We start from the raw sequence: 25,627 nt of genomic DNA, 5'->3' as shown, positions 1-25,627 counted from the left end.
GATCCCAGGACCTTGGGATGGAGCCCCACATCAGGCTCCCTGCTCAACAGAAGGCCTCTTTCTCCCTCTTCTACTCTCCCTACTTATGTTCCCTCTCTCACTGTCTCTCTGTCTGTCAAATAAATAAATAAAATCTTAAAGAAAGAAGGAAAGATAAGGTATGCCAAAACCCATACAAGATAAAGCAGACAATCTGAATAGGTGTTAAGTCTATAAATGAAATTGAGTCAATAATTCATAAACTTCAAAAACAGAAAGCACCAGACTCAGATGTATTCACTCAAATGTATTCACAAATACATTCACTCAAATGTATTCGCTCAAATAATTGAGGAAGAAATTGTTCCCATTCTCTATAATGTCTTTCAGAGGATAAAAGCAGAAGGATTGCTTCCTAAGTCATTCTGAAGCCAATATTAATCTAACACCAAAACCAGACAAAACATTATTAAAAAAAGAAAGAAAGAAAGAAAGAAAGAAAGAAAGAAAACTGCAGACCAGTATTTCTCATGAACGTAGATGTAAAAATCCTTACTAAATAATAGCAACTGAATCCAAGAATATATAAAAAGAATTATTTAGCATGACAAAATAGGATTTATCCCAGGTATGAAAGGCTGGTCCAAACCTTGAAAATAAATTAATGTGATCCACCACATGAACAGACTAAAAAATTAAAAACCCATGATCACGGGGTGCCTAGGTGGCTCAGTGGGTTAAAGCCTCTGCCTTCGGCTCAGGTCATCATCCCAGGGTCCTGGGATCGAGTCCCGCATTGGGCTCTCTGATCAGCGAGGAACCTGCTTCCCCCTCTCTCTCTGCCTCTCTACCTACTTGTGATCTCTCTCTGGCAAATAAATAAATAAAATCTTTAAAAACAATCCCATGATCATATCAAAAGATTCAGAAAATGCTTTCAACAAAATCTAACATGCATTCATGATAAAATTCTCAATAGAATCACAGACAGATAAAGATGGTGGCATAGTAGGAGAATCCTAGGCTCACCTGGTCCCATGAACACAAGTAGATGACTATCAAATCATCCTAAATACTCCAGAAATCAACCTGAAGACAGACAGAACAAACTACACAACTAAAGGAAGAAAAGAGGCCACATTGAAGAAGGTAGAAGTATGGAGACATGCTTCATGTGAGAAACAGATTGTTGGTGCTGCAGAGGGGAGGGAGCCATAATCATAAAGAAGTGTGAGAGAGAGGAGCACACAAGGGAACACACAAGGATAAAGTTTCCCCAAAGCCACTGGCTTAGGAAAAAAGAGGGGCTGAATTTTGGGAGTTCTTGAAATCAGTGGAGCTTAAAGCCTGGAGTTTTTAAAGTTAGCAGACTTGGCTGGGATAGAGTCTGGTGGGCTCCGTGCTATTCCTGGAGAGAAGGCAGGCAAATGACCCAGGGACAGATAGCACAGAAACAGTGATTTGAAGAACTCCTGGGACACAGAGTGGGGAGACTATTCACTCTGCTCAGTGCATCAATAAGACACAGCATTCACAGAGACACCTCTCTATAAACAAATGGCCAGTACCATTACCCTCCCTTTCCCCTCAGCATAAACACAGAGCCAACCATGGGAGGCACCACAGCTCTACTACTGGCTGCCCAACTTGAAAACACCAAGTCCGAGCCCCCTGTGTGTGGGAGACTGCCCTTCTCAGTCATGCTTGCCTCAGTCCTAGTGCAGCTGGTCCCTCCCCCAGAAGACCAGGACAGACCCCAGACGACACCATGTCTCCCAACCAGAGAGTTCTGCAAAACATCAGTTCTTGTGGAAGTAGTGTCAGTTCCGATTTCACAAGCACACCAGAGCACACCTAATTAAAACTTATTATATTGAGGCCAGGGGCCAAACACTGCTCACTGCAGGCAAGGAAAGTCTCTGCAGATGACTGGCCTGAAGGATAGAGCAGCCAAAACACAACAGCAGAGCATACTCAGCACATGCCAGAGATCTTCCTGAAGCACCAGGCCCTAAGCACTACATGACCTCGTTCAGAAAATCATTACTTTCAGGAGCAGAACTGGCTTTCTAACATTGACAAGAAGGCAGATGCCTAGAGAAAACACAAAGATAGAATTTATCCCCGATGAAAGAATAAGATAAGGCCAGGGAAAGGGATGTAAATGAAATGATATAAATAATATACCTGATGGAGAAACAACAATCACCACTAGGCATGAGAAATGAACAGAAGACATCAATGAGACACTTAGAACAGAGAGAAAGAGTTAAAAAGGAATTAATCACAGATGAAGAGTGCAATAAGAGACTAGAAACACGTATGATGTAACAAACATCAGGCTGAGAGAAGCAGAGGAATGAATACATGATATAGAAGAAAAAGTAATGGAAAGTAATGAAGCTGAAAAAAAGAGAAAAGGAAGAATTATGCAACACAAGAATAGACTTAGGGAACTCAGTGAGTTCCTCAAATGTAATCACATTTGTATTATAAGAGTCCCAAAAGAAGGAGAAAAAAGGTGGAAGAAAATTTATTTGAAGAAAAAGCTGAAAACTTCCCTATATGGGGAAGGAAACAGACATCTAGATTCAAGAGGCAGAGAGAACTAATATCAAGGGGGGCCTGGGTGGCTCACTGGGTTAAAGTCTCTGCCTTTGGCTCAGGTCGTGATCCCAAGGTCCTGGGATTGAGCCCCGCATCAGGCTCTCTGCTCAGTGGAGAGCCTGCTTCCTCCTCTCTCTCTCTCTCTGCCTGCCTCTCTTCCTACTTGTGATCTCTGTTTGTCAAATAAATAAATAAAATGTTTAAAAAATCAACAAAAGCAAGCCAACACCAAGACATGTTGTAACTAAGTTTGCACAATAGGGTGATAAAGAAAAAATCCTAAACACTGCAAGACAAATGAAGCCCCTAATTTATAAGTGAAGACCTGTTAAGTCTAGCTGAAGACCTCTCAACAGAAACTTAGCAAGCTGAAGCAAATGCCATGATATACTCAACATGCTGAATGGGAAAAATCTTCAGACAAGAATACTGTCTCCAGCAAGGCTATCATTTGGAATAGAAGGAGTTCCCCCAGACAAGAAAAACTGAAGGAGTTCATGACCACTAAACCAGTCCTGCAAGAAATGTCAACAGGGGGCGCCTGGGTGGCTCAGTGGTTAAGCCGCTGCCTTCGGCTCGGGTCATGATCTCAGGGTCCTGGGATCGAGTCCCGCATCGGGCTCTCTGCTCGGCAGGGAGCCTGCTTCCTCCTCTCTCTCTCTGCCTGCCCCTCTACCTACTTGTGATTTCTCTCTGTCAAATAAATAAATAAAATCTTTAAAAAAAAAAAATGTCAACAGGGACTCTTGGAGTGGAAAGAAAAGACCAAAAGTGACAAAAATAAGAAAGGAACAGAGAAAAATCTCAGAAGCAATGACAAAACAAGTAATAAAATGGCACTAAATACATATCTATCAGTAATTACTCTGACTTAATGGACTAAAATGCTCCAATCAAAAGACATAGGGTGTCAGGATGGATTTAAAAAAAATTAGACCCATATATATGTTGCCTACAAGGGATTCATTTTATTTACTTATCTTTAAAGATTTTATTTATTTAATTGAGAGAGAAACAGAGCACAAGCAGAGGGAGGGGCAGAGCAGGAGGAATAGAGATAAGCAGACTTCTTCCTGAGCAGGGAGTCCAACACGGGCTTGATCCCAGGACCCCAAGACCGCGACCTGAGCCAAAATCAGATATTTAAGGGCACCTAGGTGGCTCAGTCTGTTGAGCTGCTGCCTTCGGCTCAGGTCATGATCTCAGGGTCTTGGGATCGAGTCCCGCATCGGGCTCTCTGCTCAGCAGGGAGCCTGCTTCCCTTCCTCTCTCTCTGCCTACTTGTGATCTCTCTCTCTGTCAAATAAATAAATAAAATCTTTTAAAAAATCAGATATTTAACCAACTGAGCCACACAGGTACCCCCATGGGGCTCATTTTACACCTAAAGACAGGTGCAGATTGAAAGTGAGGGGATGGAGAACCATTTATCATGCAAGTGGCTGTCCAAAGAAAGCCAGAGTAACAATATTTATATTGGATAAACAAATCTTTTTTTAAAGATTTTATTTATTTATTGGAGAGAGAGATCATGAGCAGGGAGAGGAGCAGAAGGAGAGAGAGGAGCTGAATCCCCACTGAGCAGGAAGCCCAATGCAGGGCTTGATCCCAGGACTCAGGGGTCATGACCTGAACCGAAGGCAGATGCTTAACTGACTGAGCCACCTAGGAGCTCCACAAACAAGATTTTAAAACAAAGAGATGAAGAAGGGCACTATATCATAATAAAGGGGACAATTCAACAAGAAGGACTAACAATTACAAATATTTATGCATCAACATGGGACACCCCAAATATATAAAATGAAACAAACATGAAAGAACTCACTGATAATAATACAGTAATAGTAGGAGACTTTAACATATGGACAATGGACAGATCATCTAAGCAGAAAATAAGAAACAATGGCTTTGAATTACACACTGGATCATATGGACTTAACAGATACAATCAGAACATTTCATCCTAAAGCAGCAGAATACATATTTTTTCCAAGTGTACATGGTACTTGTCCAGAATAGATTAACACTAGTTCACAAATCAGTCCTCAACAAAAGTACAAAAAGATTGAGATCATACCATGCATATTTTCAGTCAACCACAAGAAAAAATTTGGAAGGACCACAAATACATGGAGATTAAACAACATGCTACTAACCAATGAATGGGTCCACCAGGAAATCAAAGAAGAAATAAAAAACAAATTGAAATTAAAACCACAGTCCAAAACCTTTGGAATGCAGGAAAAAAATGGTACTTAGAGGAAAATGTATAGCAATACAGGCCTACCTTAAGAAGCAAGAAAAATCTCAGAAGATAGGAACAGACACTTCTCCAATGAAGATATACTATCTACAAGACAATGGCTATCAGACACATGAAAAAATGTTCATCATCACTAGCCATCAGGGAGATTCAAATTAAAACCACATTGAGATACCACCTTACACCAGTTAGAATGGCCAAAATTAGCAAGACAGGTAACAACATGTGTTGGAGGGGATGAGGAGAAAGGGGAACCCTCTTACACTGTTGGTGGGAATGCAAGTTGGTACAGCCACTTTGGAGAACAGTGTGGAGATTCCTCAAGAAATTAAAAATAGAGCTTCCTATGACCCTGCAATTGCACAACTGGGTATTTACCCCAAAGATACAGATGTAGTGAAAAGAAGGGCCATCCGTACCCCCAATGTTCATAGCAGCAATGGCCACGGTCGCCAAACTGTGGAAAGAACCAAGATGCCCTTCAAAGGACGAATGGATAAGGAAGATGTGGTCCATATACACTATGGAGTATTATGCCTCCATCAGAAAGGACGAATACCCAACTTTTGTAGCAACATGGACGGGACTCGAAGGGATTATGCTGAGTGAAATAAGTCAAGCAGAGAGAGTCAATTATCATATGGTTTCACTTATTTGTGGAGCATAACAAATAGCATGGAGGACAAGGGGAGATGGAAAGGAGAAGGGAGTTGAGGGAAATTGGAAGGGGAGGGGAACCATGAGAGACTATGGACTCTGAAAAACAATCTGAGGGTTCTGAAGGGGCGGGGGGTTGGAGGTTGGGGGAACCAGGTGGTGGGTATTAGAGAGGGCACGGATTGCATGGAGCACTGGGTGTGGTGCAAAGAACAATGAATACTGTTACGCTGAAAATAAATTTTTTTAAAAATGAAAAAAAAAAGCAAGAAAAATCTCAAATAAACAACCTAATCTTGCACCTAAAGGAGGCAGAAAAAGAACAAACAAGACCTAAAACCAATAGAAGAAATGAAATAATAAGACTAGAGCAGAAATAAATGAAATAGAAACTAAAAACAAACAAACAAACAAATATAATGGATCAATAAAACCAAGAGCTGGTTCTTTGAAAATCAACAAAATTGTTATACCTTTAGCCAAGGTCATCAAAGGGAGGGAGGGAGGACTGGGGGAAGGGAGAGAGAGGGAGAACTTAAAGAATTATAAATGAAACAGGAGAAATAAAAACCAACACCACAGAAATGCAAAGGATTGTAAGAGAATATTACACGAAATTACATACCAACAAATTTGGTAACCTAGTAGAAATGGATAAATTCTTAGAAACATATAACCTCCGAGAGGGAGAGAGAGAGCTAAAGAGAGAAAGGAAGGAAGGAAAAAAGGAAGGAAGAGAGGGAGGGTGGGAGGGAGGGAGCAGGAGAGAGAGACGAGGAAGGAAGGAAGAGAAGAAAGGAGGGATACAGGGTAGGTGAGAGGGAGGAAGGGAAGGAAGGAAGAAAAAAAACAAAGAAAAGAGAAAGGAAAAGAAGGAAGGGAAAGGGAGGGGAACCTCTCAAAACTGAATCAGGAATAAATAGAAAATCTGAATAGACTGATTACCAGCAAATAAATTGAATCACTAATCAAAAATTTTCCAAACAAACAGAAGGTCTAGGACCAGATGGTTTCACAGGTGAATTCTACCAAAGATTTAAAGAAGACTATTCTCAAGCTAACCCAAATAATGGAAGAGGAAGGAAAGCTTGCAAATTAATTCTATGAGGCCAGCATTACCCTCATACCAAAACCTGACAAAGATATCACTAAAAAAGAGAATTACAGGCCAGTATCCCTGATGAACAGAGATGTAAAAATCTTCAACAAATACTAACAAATTTGACCCAACAATACATTAAAAAAACCATTTACCACAATCAAGTAGGATTTATCCCTAGGATGCAAGGGTGGTTCAATATTCACAAATCAATAAATGTGATATATTGTATCAAAAAGAGAAAGGATAAATACTATATGATCAGTTCATTAGAGGTAGAAGAAGCATTTAACGAAGTACAACATCCATTTATGATAAAATCCCTCACAAAGTAGGGATAGAGGGAACATACCTCAATAAAATAAAGGCCATTCATGAAAAGCTAACATTATCCTCAATGGGGAAAAACTGAGTTTTTCCTTTAAGATCAGGATGTCCACTCTTACCACTTTTATTCAAGACAGTACTGGAAGTCCCAGCTACAGCAATCAGATAACAGAAATAAAAGCATCCTGTTGTTAAGGAAGAAATAAAACTTTCACTCTTTGCAGATGACATGATACCACATAGAAAACCCTGAAGACTCCACCAAAAAAAATGGTAGAAATGATAAATGAATTCAGTAGAGTACCAGAATAGAAAATTAACGTTGACAAATCTATTGCATTTCAATGGAAGTGAAACAACAACAACAAAAACAACAGTGTAACAATACTTATATTTAACAAAATAGACTTTTGAAAAAAGACTGTAACAAGATACAAAGAAGGGCATTATGTTACAATAAAGGAATCAATCCAACAAGAGGCTGGGTATACAGCCAAAGAAAATGAAAACAGAATTTGACTGCATACACTCAATCCCATGATTATTGCAGCATTGTTTGCAATAGCTAAAATATGGAACCAACCCAAATACCCCTCAATGAATGAACAGATAGAATAGATGTGGTACGCACAATGGAATATTACTCAGTTGTGAGAAAGGATATCCTTCTATTTGCAACAACATTGATGAACCCTAGGCACATTATTCTAAAAGAGACAAGTCAAAGACAATTACTGTGTGATATCACTTAATATATGGAACCTAAAAAAACTAAGTGTGTAAAAAATAGAGTAAAATGAATACAAGGGGATGGTGGGAGTGGATAAGAACAAAGATGTTTAAGGGGCGCCTGGGTGGCTCAGTGGGTTAAAGCCTCTGCCTTCGGCTCGGGTCATGATCTCAGGGTCCTGGGATCGAGCCCCACATCGGGCTCTCGGCTCAGCGGGGAGCCTGCTTCCTCCTCTCTCTCTGCCTGCCTCTCCATCTACTTGTGATCTCTGTCAAATAAATAAAATCTTAAAAAAAAAAAAAGAACAAAGATGTTTAAGGGTACAAACTTGCAGTCAGTAGTAAATAAGCCACAGAAATCCAATGTACAGTATAATGAATATAGACAATAATATTATACTATAATTATGGGATAAATATTGCTACATTGGCCATCATATTACAATACAAAAATGTAAGAAACTAATACACTGTACACCTTAAACTTAGGCATGTTATATCTCAAATTTATTCAGTAAAAAAAGATCAATGGAACAATGTAGTCCAGAAAGTGTTGCACATAAATAAAATCATATAATCCCTGATCTTTGAGAAAGGGGCAAAAGAAATATAATGGAACCACAGACTTTTCAACAAATGGTGCTGGGGAAATTGCACATCCACATGCAAAATGAATCTAGATAGAGTATCTTGTACCAAAAATTAACTAAAAATGGACAACATATTTATATGTAAAATGTAAAACTATCAAACTCCTAGAAATTAACATAATAGAAAGTCTAGAAGATTCTGGGTTTGGTGATGAATTTCTAGATATAACACCAAAGGTGTGATCCATGAAAGAAATAACTGATAAGCTGGACTTCATTAAAATTAAAAACTGTTCTGTTGAAAGATGATTTCAAGAGAATGAGAACACAAGTCACAGAGTGGGAGAAAGAATTTGCAAAAGGCAATCTGATAAAAGACTATTGTCCAAAATATTTTTTAAAACACTTTAAACTCAATAGGAAAATAAACAACCACATTTAAAAATGTGGGCCAAACCTTAATAGAAATCTCATCAAAGAAGATATGCAGATAGAAAATAAGTCCATGAAATAATGCTCTACATCATAAGTCAACAGGGAAGTGCAAATTAAAATAACATGGAGATACTACAATACACTTATTACAATGGACAAAATCTTGGACACTGAGAACACCAAATGCTGGTGAGAATGAAAAAATGACAGGAAATTTCATTCATTACTAATGGAAATGCAAAATGATTCACATACTTTGGTCGTTTCTTATAAAATAACATATACTTTTAACACACAATCAAGAAATTGGGCTCCTGGGTACCCAAAGGAGTAAAAAAGTACTCCTTTTTTACCCAAAGGAGTAAAAAAAAAAAAAAATTTACGTCTGCACAGAAAACTGCCAATGGAGGTTCATAGCAGCTTTATTCAGAAATTCCAAGACTTGGAAAAAAAAAAGATGTCCTTCAATAGATGAATGGGTAAATAAATTATAGTACATTGAGAAAATACAATATTATTCAGTATTAGAAAGGAATGAACTATCAAGACAGGAACAGACATGTAGGACTTGTAAGTGCATTTTACTAAGTGAAAGACTTAGCCAATGTAAAAAGACTATATTCTGTATATAATTCCAATTATATGACATTCTAGAAAAGGCAAAACTAGAGACAGTAAAAATATCAGTGATTACACGAGCTGTGGCAATGGGAGAGAGATAGGCAGAACACAGATTTTTAGGGCAGTGAGAGAGATAGGCAATGGGAGAGAGATGGGCAGAATACAGATTTTTAGGGCAGTGAAAATAACTCCACTGGATGCTATAACAATGGATATATGTCATTATATATTTGTCCTAAACCAAAGAATGTACCTCAAGAACTAACCCTCACAGAAACTGTGGACTTTGGGTGATGATATGGCAATGTAGGTTATAACAAATGTTCTACTCTGGTGAGGGATGTTGATAATGGGGGTGTTGATACATGTCAGGCCGGAGAGTATATGGGAAATATATGTACCTTCTCAATTTTGCTGTGAACTTAAGACTTCTCTTAAAAAAATAGTCTTAAACACACACACACACACACATGTGCGCACACAACACACACACACACATGCGCAGTAACAGGTGGGTGTGAATCTATGAAGAAGCGATGTGTCAAGAAATAACAAAAATTCTGTGCTATAAGATTGTGTGTTATAAGACAGAAGACCTGTCTTATAAGAAATGGTAAAGGACATTTTACAATTTTAATGAAATGAATTTAAAAAGCAACATGATACAAACATAATGATTCAAAGGGGCACAGACACCCCAATGTTTATAGCAGCAATGTACACAATATCCAAACTATGGAAAGAGCTGAGATGTCCATCAACAGATGAATGGATAAAGAAGATACGGTATGTATACACACACACACACATACACGACAGAATCAAAAAGAATGAAATCTTGTCACTTGCAATGACATGGATGGAACTAGATGGTATGATGCTAAGCAAAATAAGTCAGAGAAAGGCAAATACCATCTGATTTCACTCATATGTGGAATTTTAAAAAAATGGATGAACATGGGGAAAGGCAAGGAAAAATAAAATAAGATGAAAATTAAGAGGGAAGGAAACCATAAGAGATGCTGAACTCTAGGAAACAACCTGAGGGTTGCTGAAGGGGAGGGGATGTGTGTGTGGGGGAGGGATAATTGGATGATGGACATTAAGGAGGGCACTTGATGTAAGGAGTACTGGGTATTATATGCTACTGATGAATCACTAAATTCTACCTCTGAAACTAATTTTAAAAGGCATATGAAGATGTAAACCTCACTGGAAAAGACAAAGACAAAATACTGTAATACCGTAATGGTGTCATGTATATTTTAACACCAGTAAAACAGTTAAAAGATATAAGTATTAAGAATAACCATAACCAGATAAAATTTGCTAATGGAAATACAATATAAAATAAGCAAAATTTAACATCAATTACATAAAGTGTGTGGAGAGAAATGAAGTGTAAAGTTATGTATGCAATTGAAGTTGTTAGAAGATTAAAGTAACTATTATAACTATAAATTATTTGATTTAAGCCTCATGGTAACCACAAAGGAAAAACATATAGTAGGTAAACCAAACAAAGAGAAAATAATCACAGCATATACGGACAAAAAATCATCAACTACAATGAAGAAAACAAGAGAGGAATAAGAGAACTACAAAAAAGACAAAATATTAAGAAAATTTAAAGTCCTTGCCTATTAATAATTACTTTAAATGTTATATTCAGTTGGCCAGCATATAATATTGGTTTTTATGTAGTGTTAAATGATAGTAATAGTAAAATAATTAAAAAATAATAATTACTTTAAATGTAGAGGGACTAAACTTCCCAACCAGAAGACATAGAGTAGCTGAAAAAACAGACTGAAAAAAAAAAAAAAACCCAGACCCAAATAAATGCCGTCTATAAAAGACTCACTTCAGAATTAAGAACATACATTGGCTGAAAGTGTGATGTGGAGACATGGACGTGGCAACAAAACAAAGCAGGAGAGGCTATACTTACATCAACAAAATAGACTCTAAGTCACAAATGTTCACAATAGACAAAGAATGTCATATTTTGATAAAAGGGATAATACAACAAGAATATATAGCAAATATAAATATATATGCACCTAATATCAAAGCATATAAATATAGAAAGCCAATACTAACAGATCTTTAAAGGGAAAATAGCAATACAACAATCACAGGAGGCTTCAACATTCCACTGTCATTAGTGGATATAGATCATCCAGACAGAAAGTCAATTTTAAAATGCAGAACTGAACAACAAAATACACTAAATGACTAACACACATATACAGAGCATTTCACCCAACATCAGCAGATTACTCATTCTTCTTAACAAATAAGTAACATTATTCAGGATACATCACACACAGTCATAAAACAAGTCTTAATAAATTTAAGAAGGTTACAACGGATGAATGGATAAGGAAGAAGTGGTCCATATACAACAGACGAATGGATAAGGAAGATGTGGTCCATATACACTATGGAGTATTATGCCTCCATCAGAAAGGATGAATATGCAACTTTTGTAGCAACATGGAAGGGACTGGAAGAGATTATGCTGAGTGAAATAAGTCAAACAGAGAGAGTCAATTATCATACGGTTTCACTTATTTGTGGAGCATAACAAATAGTATGGAGGACAAAGGGAGATGGAAAGGAGAAGGGAGTTGGGGGAAATTGGAAGGGGAGGTGAACCATGAGAGACTATGGACTCTGAAAAACAATCTGAGGGTTTTGAAGGGGTGGGGGGTGGGAGGTTGGGGAAACCAGGTGGTGGATATTAGAGAGGGCACGATTGCATGGAGCACTGGGTGTGGTGCAAAAACAATGAATACTGTTATGCTGAAAATTTAAAAAAAATTAGATAATTAAAAAAAAGAAAATAAAGAATATAGCACCTGATTGGTTCAGTTGGTTAAGCAATGGCCTTTGGCACAGGTCATGATTCCGGAGTCCCGGATCAAGTCCTGCATCAGGCTCCCAGCTCCATGAGAAGTCTACCTCTCCCTCTGACCTTCTCCCCTCTCATGCTCTCTCTGTGTCTCTCTCAAATAAATAAATAAATAAAAATCTTAAAAAAAAGAAAGAAAATAAAGGATAAAAATCATATAATCATCCCAGGAAGTGCAGAAAAAGCATTTGACAGAATTCAACATCCATTTCTGATAAAAAAAAAAAATTTAACAAGGTGGGGTATGGTGAAGAAATACCTCAAAATAATAAAGGCCACACACATATACATAAAATATAATTTCTCCCTATTAATTAAAGATATGTGATTTTATTTTTGTATAGCTTTTAAATTTTTAAACTTAATTCCAGCTTTATAATATTGTTTAAGGTGTACAACATGTTGACATGATACACATATATTCCAAAATGATTAGCATCAGGGTTAGGTAACACCTCCATCGTGTAACATAATTACCATTGCGGTTTTTTTGCAGTGAGACATTTACTAATCTACTCACAATATTTAGTTGCCATGCTGAACATTAGATCCCTAGAACTTATTCATCTCATAACAGGAAGTTGCTACCCTTTGACCAACAACTCTGCATGTTTCCCACCATTCTGTGGTAAAAACCACTATACTGTTTCTATGAATTCGCCTATTTCCGATTCCACATATGACTGATGTTCTATAGTATTTTTCTTTCTCTGGCTTATTTCACTTAGCATAATGCCCTCAGAGTTGATCCAAGTTGTCACAAATAGCAAGATTTCCTTCTTTCTCATGGATGAATGATACTCTATTGTATATATATGTATCACTTCTTCTTTATCCATTCATCATCCATTGACTGACTCAGGTTGTTTCCATATCTTGGCTATTATAAATAATGCTGCAAGAATATGGAAGTGTACATATGTGGAATTTAAGAAACCAAACAGATGAACAAAGGGGAAGGAAAAAATAAGAGAGAGAGGCAAACCATAAAGTAGACTCTTAAGTATAGTGAACAAACCAAGGGTTGCTACAGGGGAGGTGGGTGGGGAAATGGGCAAAATAGGTGACAGCTATTAAGGAAGGCATTGAGTGCTATACTACATGTAAATAATGAATCACTAAATTCTACTCCTGAATCTGATATTGCATTATATGTTAACTAACTTAGGATTTAAATAAAAACTTGAAATAGAAAATAAAATAAATAATAAAATAAATAAAAACTTGAAACAGAAAATAAAATAAAATAAAAAATAAAATAAATAATAAAATAAAAACTTGAAACAGGAAAGAAATACAGCATTAAAATATGAAATATAGCACTTTAAAAAAAGAATCTGGAAGTACAGATATCTTATTGATACCAGTTTTTGTTTCCTTTGATATACCCAGAAGTGGATTGCTGGATCCTATGGAAGTTTTATTTTTAATTTCTTAAGGAATCTCCATATTGTTTTCCATAGTAGCTGTACAAATTTACATTCTCACCAACAGTGCACAGGGATTTAGTTTTCTCTGCAACCTCACCAAGACTTGTTAACTCTCGACTTCTTGGTAATAGCCATTCTAACAGGTATGAGGGAAAATTTCACTGTGGTTTTGATTTGCCTTTCCCTGATTAGTGATGTTGAGCATCTTTTCATGTACCTGCTACCTATCTTATCTATTCTTTGGGAAAGTGTCTCCTTAATTCTGCCAATTTTTTAGTTAGATTTATTGGGGTTTTTTTGACCACTGAGTTGTATGTGTTTATATATTTTGAATATTAACTTATTTTGAAATATGATTTGCAATTTTTTTTTCTCATTCCACAGGTTGCTTTTTCATTTTGTTGACTTTTTCTTTTGCTGTGCAGGAAACTTTTACTTATTTAGTACCATATATTTATTTTTGCTTTGCTTTGTGTTTTGATGGCATACCCAAGTAATCATTGCAAAGACAATGTCAAAGAGGTTTTTCCTGTTTTATTCTAGGTGCTTAGGGTTTTAGTTCTTATGTTTAAGTCTTTTTTTTTAAATTTTTGTGTTTTGATGCCATACCCAAGTAATCATTGCCAAGACCAATGTCAAAGAGGTTTTTCCTGTTTTATTAGATGCTTAGGGTTTTAGTTCTTATGTTTAAGTCTTTAATCGATTTTGAGTTAATTTTGTGAGTAGTACAGATATTGGTCCAATTTCATTTTTTTCCATGTGAATATCCAATTTTCCCAACACCATTTAATGAAGAAATTATCTTTTCCCTACTGATTATTCTAGGTTCCCTTGCCAAATATTAGCTGACTGTATATGCAAGGTTTTATTCCTGGGTTCTCAATTCTGTTCCATTGGACTATATGTCCATTTTTATGCCAGTATCAACCAGTCTTATTTACTATAGCTTTATAGTACAGTTTGAAATTAGGCAGTGTGATGCCTTCAGCATTGTACTGCTTACTCAGGATTACCTGGGCTATTTATGGTCTTTTGTGCCTCCATATAAATTTTAGGATTGTTTTTCTATTTCTGTGAAAAATGCCAGTTGAATTTTGACAGAGACAGCATTGAATCCATAGATGGCTTTGGGTAGAATAAACATTTTAACAATAATAATTCTTATGATCCATGAACATGGGGTATCTCTTATTTGTGTCTTCTTCAATTACTTTAATCAGTCTTGTAGTTTTCACCACACTGATTGCTCACCTCATTGGTTAAAATTATTTCTACATGTTTTATTATTTCTGATGCTATTGTGAATAAGATTTTTAAAAATTTCTTTTTCAGGTATTTTGTTGCTACTGCCTAAAAACACAACTCATTTCTGTATGGTTTTTTTTTAAGATTTTTATTTATTTATTTGATAGACAGAGATCACAAGTAGGCAGAGAGGCAGGCAGAGAGAGAGAGGGGAAAGCAGGCTCCCCCGCTGAACAGAGAGCCCGATGCGGGGCTCGATCCCAGGACCCTGAGATCATGACCTGAGCTGAAGGCAGAGGCTTAAACCACTGAACCACCCAGGTGCCCCATTTCTGTATGTTTTGTATCCTGAAACTTTATTAGCTCTTAACAGTTTTAAGGTAGAGTCCTCAGGATTTTCTCGATATAAGATCATATCATCTAAACAGAGAAAATTCCACTTCATCCAATTTGGATGCCTTATACTTGTTTTCTCCTATGATTGCCCTGGCTAGAGATTCCAGTACTATGTTGAATCGGAGTGGTGAGAGTAGGCATCTTGGTGTTATCCTGAGCTGGAAGGAAAACTTTCCACATTTCACTGTCAAGTATGATGGTGGCTGTGGGTTTATCATATTTGGCTTTTATTGTTTAAGGAATATTCCTTCTATACCTGAATCTGTTGAGTGATTTTTATCATTAAAGGATGTTGTATTTTGTCAAATGCTATTCTGCACCTGTTGAGATATCATATTTTTATTCTTCATTCTATTAATGTGGTATATATCACATTTATTGATGTGACTATGTTGAACTATCCTTGTATCACAGGGATAAATTCCACTTAAACATGGTGTATGATCCTTTTAATGTCCTGTTGAATTCAGTATATACTGAATTCGGTATACTGAACTCAGTATACCGAATTCAGTATATTTTCTTGAGAATTTTTGCATTTATATTCAATTGGCCTCTAAGATTTTTCTTGTGGTGTCCTCTGGTTTTGGCATAAGGGTAAAGCTAACCTTGTGAAATAAGCTTGGGAGTATTCCTTCCTCTTCAATTTTTTAAGAGTTTGAGAATTGGCACTCATTCTTTAAATGTTTGATAAAATTCAACAGCAAAGCCATCTGATGCTTGGCTTTTCCTCACTGGACATTTTTGATGACTGATTGAATCACCTTACTAGTATAGTAATTGGTCTCTCCAGATTTTTAATTTCTTCATAATTCAGTTTTGACAGGTCGTATGTTTTTAGGAATGTATCCACTTCTACATTATCTAATTTGTTAGCATACAAGTGTTCATAGTAGACTCTTATGATCTTTTGTATTGCTGTGGTATCCATTAGAATGTTTCCTCTTTCATTTCTGATTTTGACTCCTTTTTTTTCTTTTTTTTTATAATGTGTTGTTAGAACAATTTTATTTATTTTTATTTTTTAAGATTTTATTTATTCATTTGAGTGAGAGTACAAGTGGGAGTGGAGAAGAGGCAGACAGAGAGGGAGAACCAGACTGCCCACTGAGCAGGGAGCCTGATTGGGCCCTGGGGTTCAATCCCAGGACCTGGAGCTCATGACCTGAGCCAAATGCAGACTAGACCCTTAATCATCTGAGCCCCCCAGGTATCCCTTTTTGCTTTTTTTCTTAGTCTAGCTAAAGTTTTATCAATTTTATCTTTTTCAAAAACAGATTTTACCTAATCTTTTCTATTGCTTTGACTTATTTCAGCTCTGATCTTTGTTAACTCCTTCTGAAGCTAACTTTGGCCTTAGTTTATTCTTCTTTTTCTAGTTCCTTGACATTTAAAGTTGTTTATTTGAAATCCTCCATTTTCCCTTACACATGCATTTATTGCTATAAACTTCCCTCTAAGAAAGGCTTTTACAGCATCATGTCTATTAAGTTTCCATTTTCATTTGTTAGGGGATTTTTTTTCTCTCTTCATTTCTTCCTTGGCCCATTGGTTATTCAGGAATAGTTGCCTAGTTTCCACATATTTGTAAAAATTCCAGCTTTCTTATTTTTAGTTTCATACCATTGTGGTTGGAAAAGATATTGGTATGATGTCAGTCTAAATTTCCTAAAAATTGTTTTGTGACCTATCATATGATCTATCCTGGAGAATATTCCATATGCACTTGAGAAGATGAGTATTCTGCTGCTGCTACTGACTGGAATGTTTTATATATGCCTGTTAGGTTCAGGGATCTAATGTATGATTCAAGTCAAATGTTTCTACATTGATTTTCTGCTTGAGTGATCCATCCGTTACTTAAAGTATTGAAATCCCCTACTGTTCTCATTTTGCCTATTTCTCCCTTCAGATCTGTCAGTATTTGCTTAACATATTTATGTGTTCCAATGCTGGGTGCATAAACATTTATGACTGTTATATCTTCTTGATGAATTGACTTCTTTATCATTTTATATCTTTGTCTCATTATAATTTTTGGCTTAAAGTCTATTTTATCTTACATATGTATGGGCCAACACTGCAAGGCCAATCCCACTTTCTACTTCCATGGAATATCTTTTTCCATCTCTTCACTTAAAGCCTATGTATGACCTTAAAGCTGAACTGCCTTTTGGTAGGTAGCATATAGTTGAATCTTATCGATCTGGCCATTCTACACCTCTTGATTGGTAAAGCCAATTCATTTATATTCAGAGAAATTATTAACATGCAGACTAATGCCATCTTACTAGTAACTCTCTTATTTTGTAGTTCCATTGCTCTTTACCCTCTTTCTTTTCCATGGCAGTATGCTCTGATTCCCTTCACTCATCTTTTGTGAATCCAACAAATTTTTGCTTTGTGGTTATTGAGACTTACATAAAACCTGTTATAAGAGGCATCTGGGTGGCTTGGTCATTTAGGTGGCTGGCTCTTGATTTTGGCTCAGGTCATGATCTTGGGGTCCTGGGATCAAGCCCTGCATCAGGCTCCACACTCTGTGAAAAGTCTGCTTGAAAATTCTTTCTCTCCCTCTCCCTTTGTCCCTCTCCCTGTTCTCTCTCTCTAAAATAAATAAGTCTTTAAAAAAGTCTTATAAAATAGTCCATTTTAAGCTGATGGATAGCAACTTTAATCACATAGGAAAGCTCTACTCTTTTACTGCCCTTTTTATGTTTTTGATGTTACTATTTTTTACTTTTTATATTAATTCATTAACAGATGAGTTATTCTTTATATTGTTTGTTTTATGATGTCCCACACATCTTGTAGGCTTCCTTACTCTCTTTCATTCCTTTTTTCTTTGTTCTCCTCTGCCTCAGGTATTTCAAAGCTCCCATCCTCTATTCCTCTGATTTTTATGATGTTCTATATTGCACTTTTCATTTCATTCATTCTTCAGCTCCAGATTTGTTTTTATATTATTTCTTTGTTGAATTTCTCATTTTATTCATATATTGCTTTCCTGCTTGTTCAGTTCTATGTTTTATTGTAGCTCATTGAGTTTCTTTAAAGCAGCTAATTTGAATTATCAGGTAAATCACAGAATTCTGTCTTTGAGTTCAGTTACTAGAGGATTGCTGAAATCTTTCTGTGATGTCATGTTTCATTGATTCCTCGTGTTTCTTGGAGTTTTGCATTGCTGTTTTCTCATTTGAAGCAGTCACCTCCTCCAAATATTGCTAGATACCTTCAGGTCAAATATACTTTTTATTGGTCCTGCTTATAACTGGGACTTTCTCTGTCCCTGTAGGAATACATGTGCTCCCTGCTTCTTGCCCCCTTGTGGCAGAAATCTTAAGCTCCTTTGTCTTCTCTCAAGCTTATAACTCACCACTCTGGCTGCTGAAAACCTGCATGGTCTCGGTCTACCAAAACTGGCCCTAACTGCAATACATGGGAGCATACACAAAGATCTAGCTGAAGAATTGAGTGTGGGTTTAACATTTGGAGCACTGGGGATGCCTGCAGGCCAAGTGGGGGATCCTTGCTCAAGGTTTTCCCAGCGGTTTGTGGTGGGCTTCTTCCTGGAGTCCTGAATGCAGCTAGGAGGAATTGTACTCTTTTGATACACTCTGATATTCTTACAGCCCCATCTCTTCTCTCCGCAGTCATGCAGGTACTGTCTCAATACTGTGGGTGCTGCAAGAGAGAAACAAGTTTCTTCAGCAGCATCCTATACAAATAGGGAAGCTAGGTAATCACCCACTGTTTTCCCCTGTGGAAGAAATCATTGCTGGCTCTTCAGTTCCATGATATGCCACCCTGGGGCAGGGGTAGCACTGGTAAAGTTCCTTCCTGCCCCCCACCACCTCCTTCTTTTTTTCCAACACAGTGCTAGACTCTCTCCTCTGGAAATCTGGAGATCTACAAAGGCTCTCTCATTTGTGAGTATCTACTTAATTCAGCACTCTCCACATTTGCCCTTAATTGTGCTAAGAGGGGCTGGAGCTGATTCAGACTTCTGGTTTCACAGCCTGTATCAAAGACTGTCAGCTTATTACTCAATGTGGGTGAGACTCCTCTTAGGTCCCCTAGCTTTTGGGTTGGATTCCACAACAACCACAGAGGCACTTTTACTTGTTAATCATGGGGAGATCAACTGAGGGTAGGCGACTTATGCTGTCATGATGCTGTTGTCATTCCTCAAAATTCAAATTTCTATGAAGAATTTTTATTTTTACCTTGGTATGAATTTTTCCTTCTTATATTTAACCATCACATATTTTTCTTTAAGATGAATTATCTCTTGTCATAATAAATAGGTGTTGGTCAAACTTTACTTATATTCATTTACATGAATGTCTCTTTTCCATTATGTTTTTAATGTTCAGTAAAACATGGATACTAGTTACAGGTTTTTCCATAACAAAATCGAAAATATAATAATGACAAAGTCTAATACTAAGCAAGCTTTATTATGTGATAGGCACAATTGTAGAATCCACATAACAAGCCTCTGAAGTGAGCTAATTATGCCCACATTACCATAAGCACATTATATATGCATATAAAAAGATCTGGGAGAATAAATAAGTTGGTTAACATTGGGAAAATAACTAGGGTCAACAATGTTGGTCAAGGGAAGCAGAACTTATACATTATAGTATAAATCTTTAAAAGCAGAAAAGACCTCATACATTTTCTCTGAAATGAACAATAAAAAAATAAAGACACATTCAAAAGGAGCCATCAAGATAACTCTTTATAATGGCAAAATTTTCCATACTTAACAAAATAGGGGCTTGATAAAGACAGGTGAATACCTTCAAGCCAATAGAAGAGTAACAATATTATTTACAAAGAATATTAAAGGCTGGTTATAGTATAGCACAATCACACTTTCTTTCAAAAACAATGACATAGTCTTAAAGAATTTGCTACAAAAATCTGACAATGATTGTCTATGGTTGGTATGATTACAGATAACTATTTTTGTTCATATCTACATTAATATAGAGAACTATTCTGTAAAAAGAGTATAGACTTTATAAAAGGCAAGTAAAACAATACTCCAAAACAAAAGATACAAAGCCACAAGATATTAAAAAATACTTAAAAGTAACAGTAACAACACAAACAAAATGGAACACAGATACAAACACAGATATGCAAATTTAAAAAATGAAGATTGACGTGATATCCATGCTTCATATGTATAAAAATATAACTTACCATCAAACAGGCAATAAAAAATACAAAAATAGATATGGCTATTAAATAAGTGGCATTCAAATGAGAAAGAGGGAGAAGGGCAAATTTACACCCTCAATAAATAACTTAAAATAATTTTGAGATGGATCAGTAAACAAAAATAGCAGGGTTAGACCCCAAATGAATTTTTCAATGTTTAAAATAAAGGCAAAATGCAATAAGCAGTTTTAAAATTTTTAATATTCACAAGTATGAATTTTCCAAAAATAATGGAAGAATGAATATAGATAGAGATCTTCAGAGTGGTTTTTCTTTTCCTGTATAAATTCTCTCAGATGAAGTTGTAAAGCATAAGTAAGGCATTTGTACCTTAATTACATTTGTAGTGACTCTCCCTAATACACATTTTCTTATGTGTCCTGTGTCCTTCCTTAACCACATAATCCTAACATAATTTTCCAATTCACAGAGCTATTCACCAGTATGACTTTTTTTATGTTGCTGAATCTCTGAACCCCTCCCAAAAGCCTTTCCACATTCCTTACATTCATAAAGTTTCTCACCAGCATGAATTTTCTGATGTTGAGTAAGGCTTGAGCCTGTACTAAAATTCTTCCCACATTTCTTACATCCATAGGGTTTTTCACCAGTGTGTATTCTCTGGTGCCGATTAAGAGCTGAACCACTGCTGAAGGACTTTCCACATTGTTTACATTCATACGGTTTTTCACCAGTGTGAATTAGCTGGTGTTGGATAAGTTTTGAGCCACTACCAAAGGCCTTGCCACATTCCTTACATTCATAAGGTTTCTCACCAGTATGAATTCTCTGATGTTGAGTAAGGTCTGAACCACTACTAAAGGCTTTTCCACACTCCTTACACTCATAGGGTTTCTCACCAGTGTGCATTCTTTGATGCTGAATAAGCTTGGAACCACTTCTAAAGGCCTTCTCACATTCCTTACACTCATAGGGTTTCTCACCAGTGTGAATTCTCTGATGTTGAGTGAGATCTGAGCCACTGTTAAAAGCCTTCCCACATTCCTTACATACATAAGGTTTCTCACCAGTGTGAATTCTTTGATGTCGAGTAAGGGCTGATCCAAAACTAAAAGCCTTCCCACATTCATTACAAATATATGGTTTTTCACCAGTATGAATTCTCTGATGCCGAGTAAGGGCTGAACCACTACTAAAGGCCATCCCACATGCTTTACATTCATAAGGTTTCTCACCAGTATGAATCCTTCGATGTTGAGTAAGGTTTGAACCACTGCCAAAGGCCTTCCCACAATCCTTACATTCATAAGGCTTCTCACCTGTGTGAATTCTGTGATGCCGAGTAAGGGCTGATTCAAAACTAAAGGACTTCCCACATTCCTTACACTCATAAGGCTTTTCACCACTGTGAATTATCTGATGTCGAATAAGGCCTGATCCAAAACTAAAAGCTTTCCCGCATTCTTTACATTCATATGGTTTCTCACCAGTATGAATTCTCTGATGATGAGTAAGGTTTGAACCACTACCAAAGGCCTTTCCACATTCACTACATTCATAAGGTTTCTCACCAGTATGAATTCTTTGATGGTAAGCAAGGTTTGCACCACTACCAAAGGCCTTGCCACATTCTTTACATTCATAAGGTTTCTCACCAGTATGAATTCGCTGATGTCGAATAAGGACCGATACAAAACTAAAATCCTTCCCACATTCCTTACATTCAAGGAGTTTCTCATCAGTATGTATTCTCTGATGCTGGGTATTGAAAGTGGGCATGTCTTCAGAAGTAAATATCATTTGACTGAAATGTCCTTCCTGAGATTCCTGTTTTCTCTCAAACTGGCTTTTACATTCCCAATCACCTCTGAAACTTGAACACTCAATGCTGTTTTTTATAAGTCTTTCCATTATCTCTCATCAGGATGATTCTATTCCATAAATATCCTTTTTCAGAAATAATTTCTTGGTCTCAACCTTGATTCACAGTCTGAAAGAAAATATAAAAGCAAACATTCACTTTTTTTGTGTTCTGGGAGAAAAAAAAACTTTTATAATAGAAATGAAAAGACTTAACTGAAACTAATTTTCATAAAAACTGAGTAGCTTATACCATTCTCAAATATGACTAGGCAATTTGACAAACAGAAAAGGAAAGTAAAAAGAAGTCACACTGGAAGATGAAGGAGATATTTAGGAAAACAGATTAATCAGTTGTTCCTAAATAGTGATTTAAATAAAACCCCCTTCAAACACGGGGAGGTTGATAAATATAAAGACATCTAGACTCTCCCCCAATTTTGTTAAAGAATAAATCTGGCATCATATACATTTTAAAAGGAGGTAAATTACCATTTAACCCATTTCTTAAGGTTGTTTGCAGTATTAAGAAACTACAACTAGGGACGCCTGGGTGGCTCAGTTGGTTAAGCAGCTGCCTTCGGCTCAGGTCATGATCCCAGCGTCCTGGGATCGAGTCCCACATCGGGCTCCTTGCTCCGACAGGGAGCCTGCTTCTCCCTCTGACTCTGCCTTCCACTCTGTCTGCCTGTGCTCGCTCTCACTCGCTCTCTCTCTGACAAATAAATAAATAAATAAATAAATAAAAAGAAAAAAAAAAAAGAAACTACAACTAGAAGGAAAAGTCTAGGATAAATAATCAAGTAACAAACATAAATTGCATATAATCTGAAGGAAATAGAAGAGAATGTTACTCCAGATATAGCAATATCCTAATTAAAGATTAATGTGACGAATGAGCAATGCAGAAGGAAGAATCTATGGTGTTTAGAATATGGCTTATTTATGCCATTTGGTAAAACCCACGTTTACCTAGGAAGTCTATGAGGCTAAACTTGGGAGAACAAAGAAAGTAGCAAAAGCTACTGTAATGGAGAACCTAGTTTTAAAGTCTGTGAGAAGGGAAGAGCAGAGATAGGTAATGTGATACTGTTGACAGGTTGCAAGGATGCAAATAGATACATATTCTGAACCCCAGATCCAATGATTATTGAATGATTCTGAAATCATTCATAATACATAATACATTTATGAAGTTGTATAAAGTAACTGCACAGTTTTCAGTGGCTATAAATTTGGAAGATCTGCATGCCAGAAGAGAGACTAGGAAAAAGAATGGATTTAAATATATCAATTAAGTCCCTGAGCACATACATCAAACTCCAAACATGAAAACATTTGAGCTTTAGTCTCTTCTTATAACACTTACATAGCAAGATTATTTGGGGTAGGCCTAAATATGTCCTCAAATTATTTCCATCTCCACTGTCAATAAATGATCCAGGCCCAGACTTTGATTTGGATACAAAAGCAGTATTTTATTTAGTTGTCTGCCTTTCCAGTTTTACACCCTTAGCAGCTAGAGTGATATTCAGCTTGGCACTGTTCTGTTAAAAATGTTTCAGTGATTCTCCGTTGTCCCTAGGATAAGATCTGTATGCCTTAACTTGGTCTTAACAATTCCTCAGTAATCTGCCTCCCACCTACCTCTTCAACCTGATACTTCTCTCCCCTCAACAATAACTTATAGCTATACTGGTCTTTTCCGTTCTTCAAATGCACTAAATTGTTACACTCCCCCCACCATACACACACACACACAAAATGATTTCATCTGCTCTAAATATTTGTCCATATTCCCTTCTCCACTGCCCTCTCTTGGCCTTACCAGTTCCTGGACATTGTTAAGGTCTCTGCTAAGTGGCATATCCTAATAAAGATCTTTTCTGAATACTCAGTCTTAATTATTCACATCCTATCATTACCTCTCAAAGCACTTTCCCCCATCTTTTTCCTTCCATTCTTTATATTTTTATTTTGGTAAAGGTTGATTACACATTTGTCTCCTACAATTGTAAATTTCATATTGAATGTTTGCTTAATGTATGTCTGCTACAACAGAACCAATCTTCAAGAAGGAAGGATAGACAATGTATGTTACTTTAATCCACTTGAACTCTGGCACATGAAGAAAGATCAAAATACATTTAATGGATGCCTAATATAATAAATTAATTTCAAAATTCATTATCTTAAAAATAAACATTTAAAAACAAGATTTCTCTAGAAAGAGAATTCTCTTGTTCTCTCAAAGAGGACAAGTCAATCACATGCAGTTTTTCCTGCCCATTTCTTCACTGAAATCAATGAAAAGGATTTTTTAAAAGAACCAAGTGCTTAGGCAAGGAGAATTAAAGAAGAGATAGAAGCAACAAAACTTCTGAAGTTGGAAAGCATACAAATAAATGAAGACTAACTCAACAAACCAAACAATAATGAAATCAAACAAAAAGGAAAACCCAGAGGAGGATGATTTATGCTGCAGAACCCTCAAAAAGGCTTAAGAAATGGAGGCACTATGTACTAATGTACAGTTGGCATACAGAAAGCAAAGTGAGGTTCATAATGTCCGTTCTAAACTACAGAGGGGCAAATATCATAACATATTTAAGGAAACCCTATAATGTAAAAAATGATTAAATAAACAAGTCCCAAAGAACTTAAAAAAGAAACTACAGAAGAAAAGAAGAAAAATTTCAGAAGCCACCATTAATATCCTAAGAAGGATGTGAGAAGTTATTTTACATGCTAAAAAATCAAATGACATAAAAGGAATGAGATGGAAAAGGGATCTTAGGAAATGAAAATATAAAGTGGGAATAAAAGCAAGTAATTACAAAGATGAAAAGATAAATGAAAAAAAAAAAACTCTTTTAAAAGTACAACAAGGGGGGCACCTGGGTGGCTCAGTGGGATAGGGCCTCTGCCTTCAGCTTGGGTCGTGGTCCCAGGGTCCTAGGATCGAGCCCCACATCGGGCTCTCTGCTCCGCGGGGAGCCGGCTTCCTCCTCTCTCTCTGACTGCCTCTCTGCCTAGTTGTGATTTCTCTCTGTCAAATAAATAAAATAAATAAAATATTTTTTAAAAACAAAATAAAAAAATAAAAGTACAACAAGGGCACCTGGGTGGCTCAGTGGGTTAAAGCCTCTCCCTTCCTCAGGTCATGATCCCACGGTCCTGGGATTGAGCCCTGCATCGGGCCTTCTGCTCAGCGGGGAGCCTGCTTTCCTTCCTCTCTCTCTCTGCCTGCCTCTCTGCCTACTTGTGATCTCT

General features: G+C 36.7%; 1 protein-coding gene across 1 annotated transcript; it reads right to left on the bottom strand.

Moving 5' to 3' along the window:
• Window positions 1-19,737: 19,737 nt before the first annotated feature.
• On the bottom strand, window positions 19,738-25,405 carry LOC309853386 (uncharacterized protein). Its single transcript, XM_082711309.1, has 2 exons — window positions 25,252-25,405; window positions 19,738-22,484 (listed from the first exon to the last, which is right to left on the bottom strand). Exon 2 carries the CDS (start codon window positions 22,403-22,405, stop codon window positions 20,966-20,968), a length of 1,440 nt encoding a protein of 479 aa, XP_082567435.1. The 5' UTR covers window positions 22,406-22,484; window positions 25,252-25,405; the 3' UTR covers window positions 19,738-20,965.
• Window positions 25,406-25,627: the final 222 nt, after the last annotated feature.

The sequence above is a fragment of the Mustela nivalis genome (genome assembly GCF_964662115.1).
Source record: "Mustela nivalis genome assembly, chromosome: 18".
NCBI classification, from domain to species: Eukaryota; Metazoa; Chordata; class Mammalia; order Carnivora; family Mustelidae; genus Mustela; species Mustela nivalis.
This window is presented reverse-complemented; position numbering and strand designations above follow the sequence as displayed.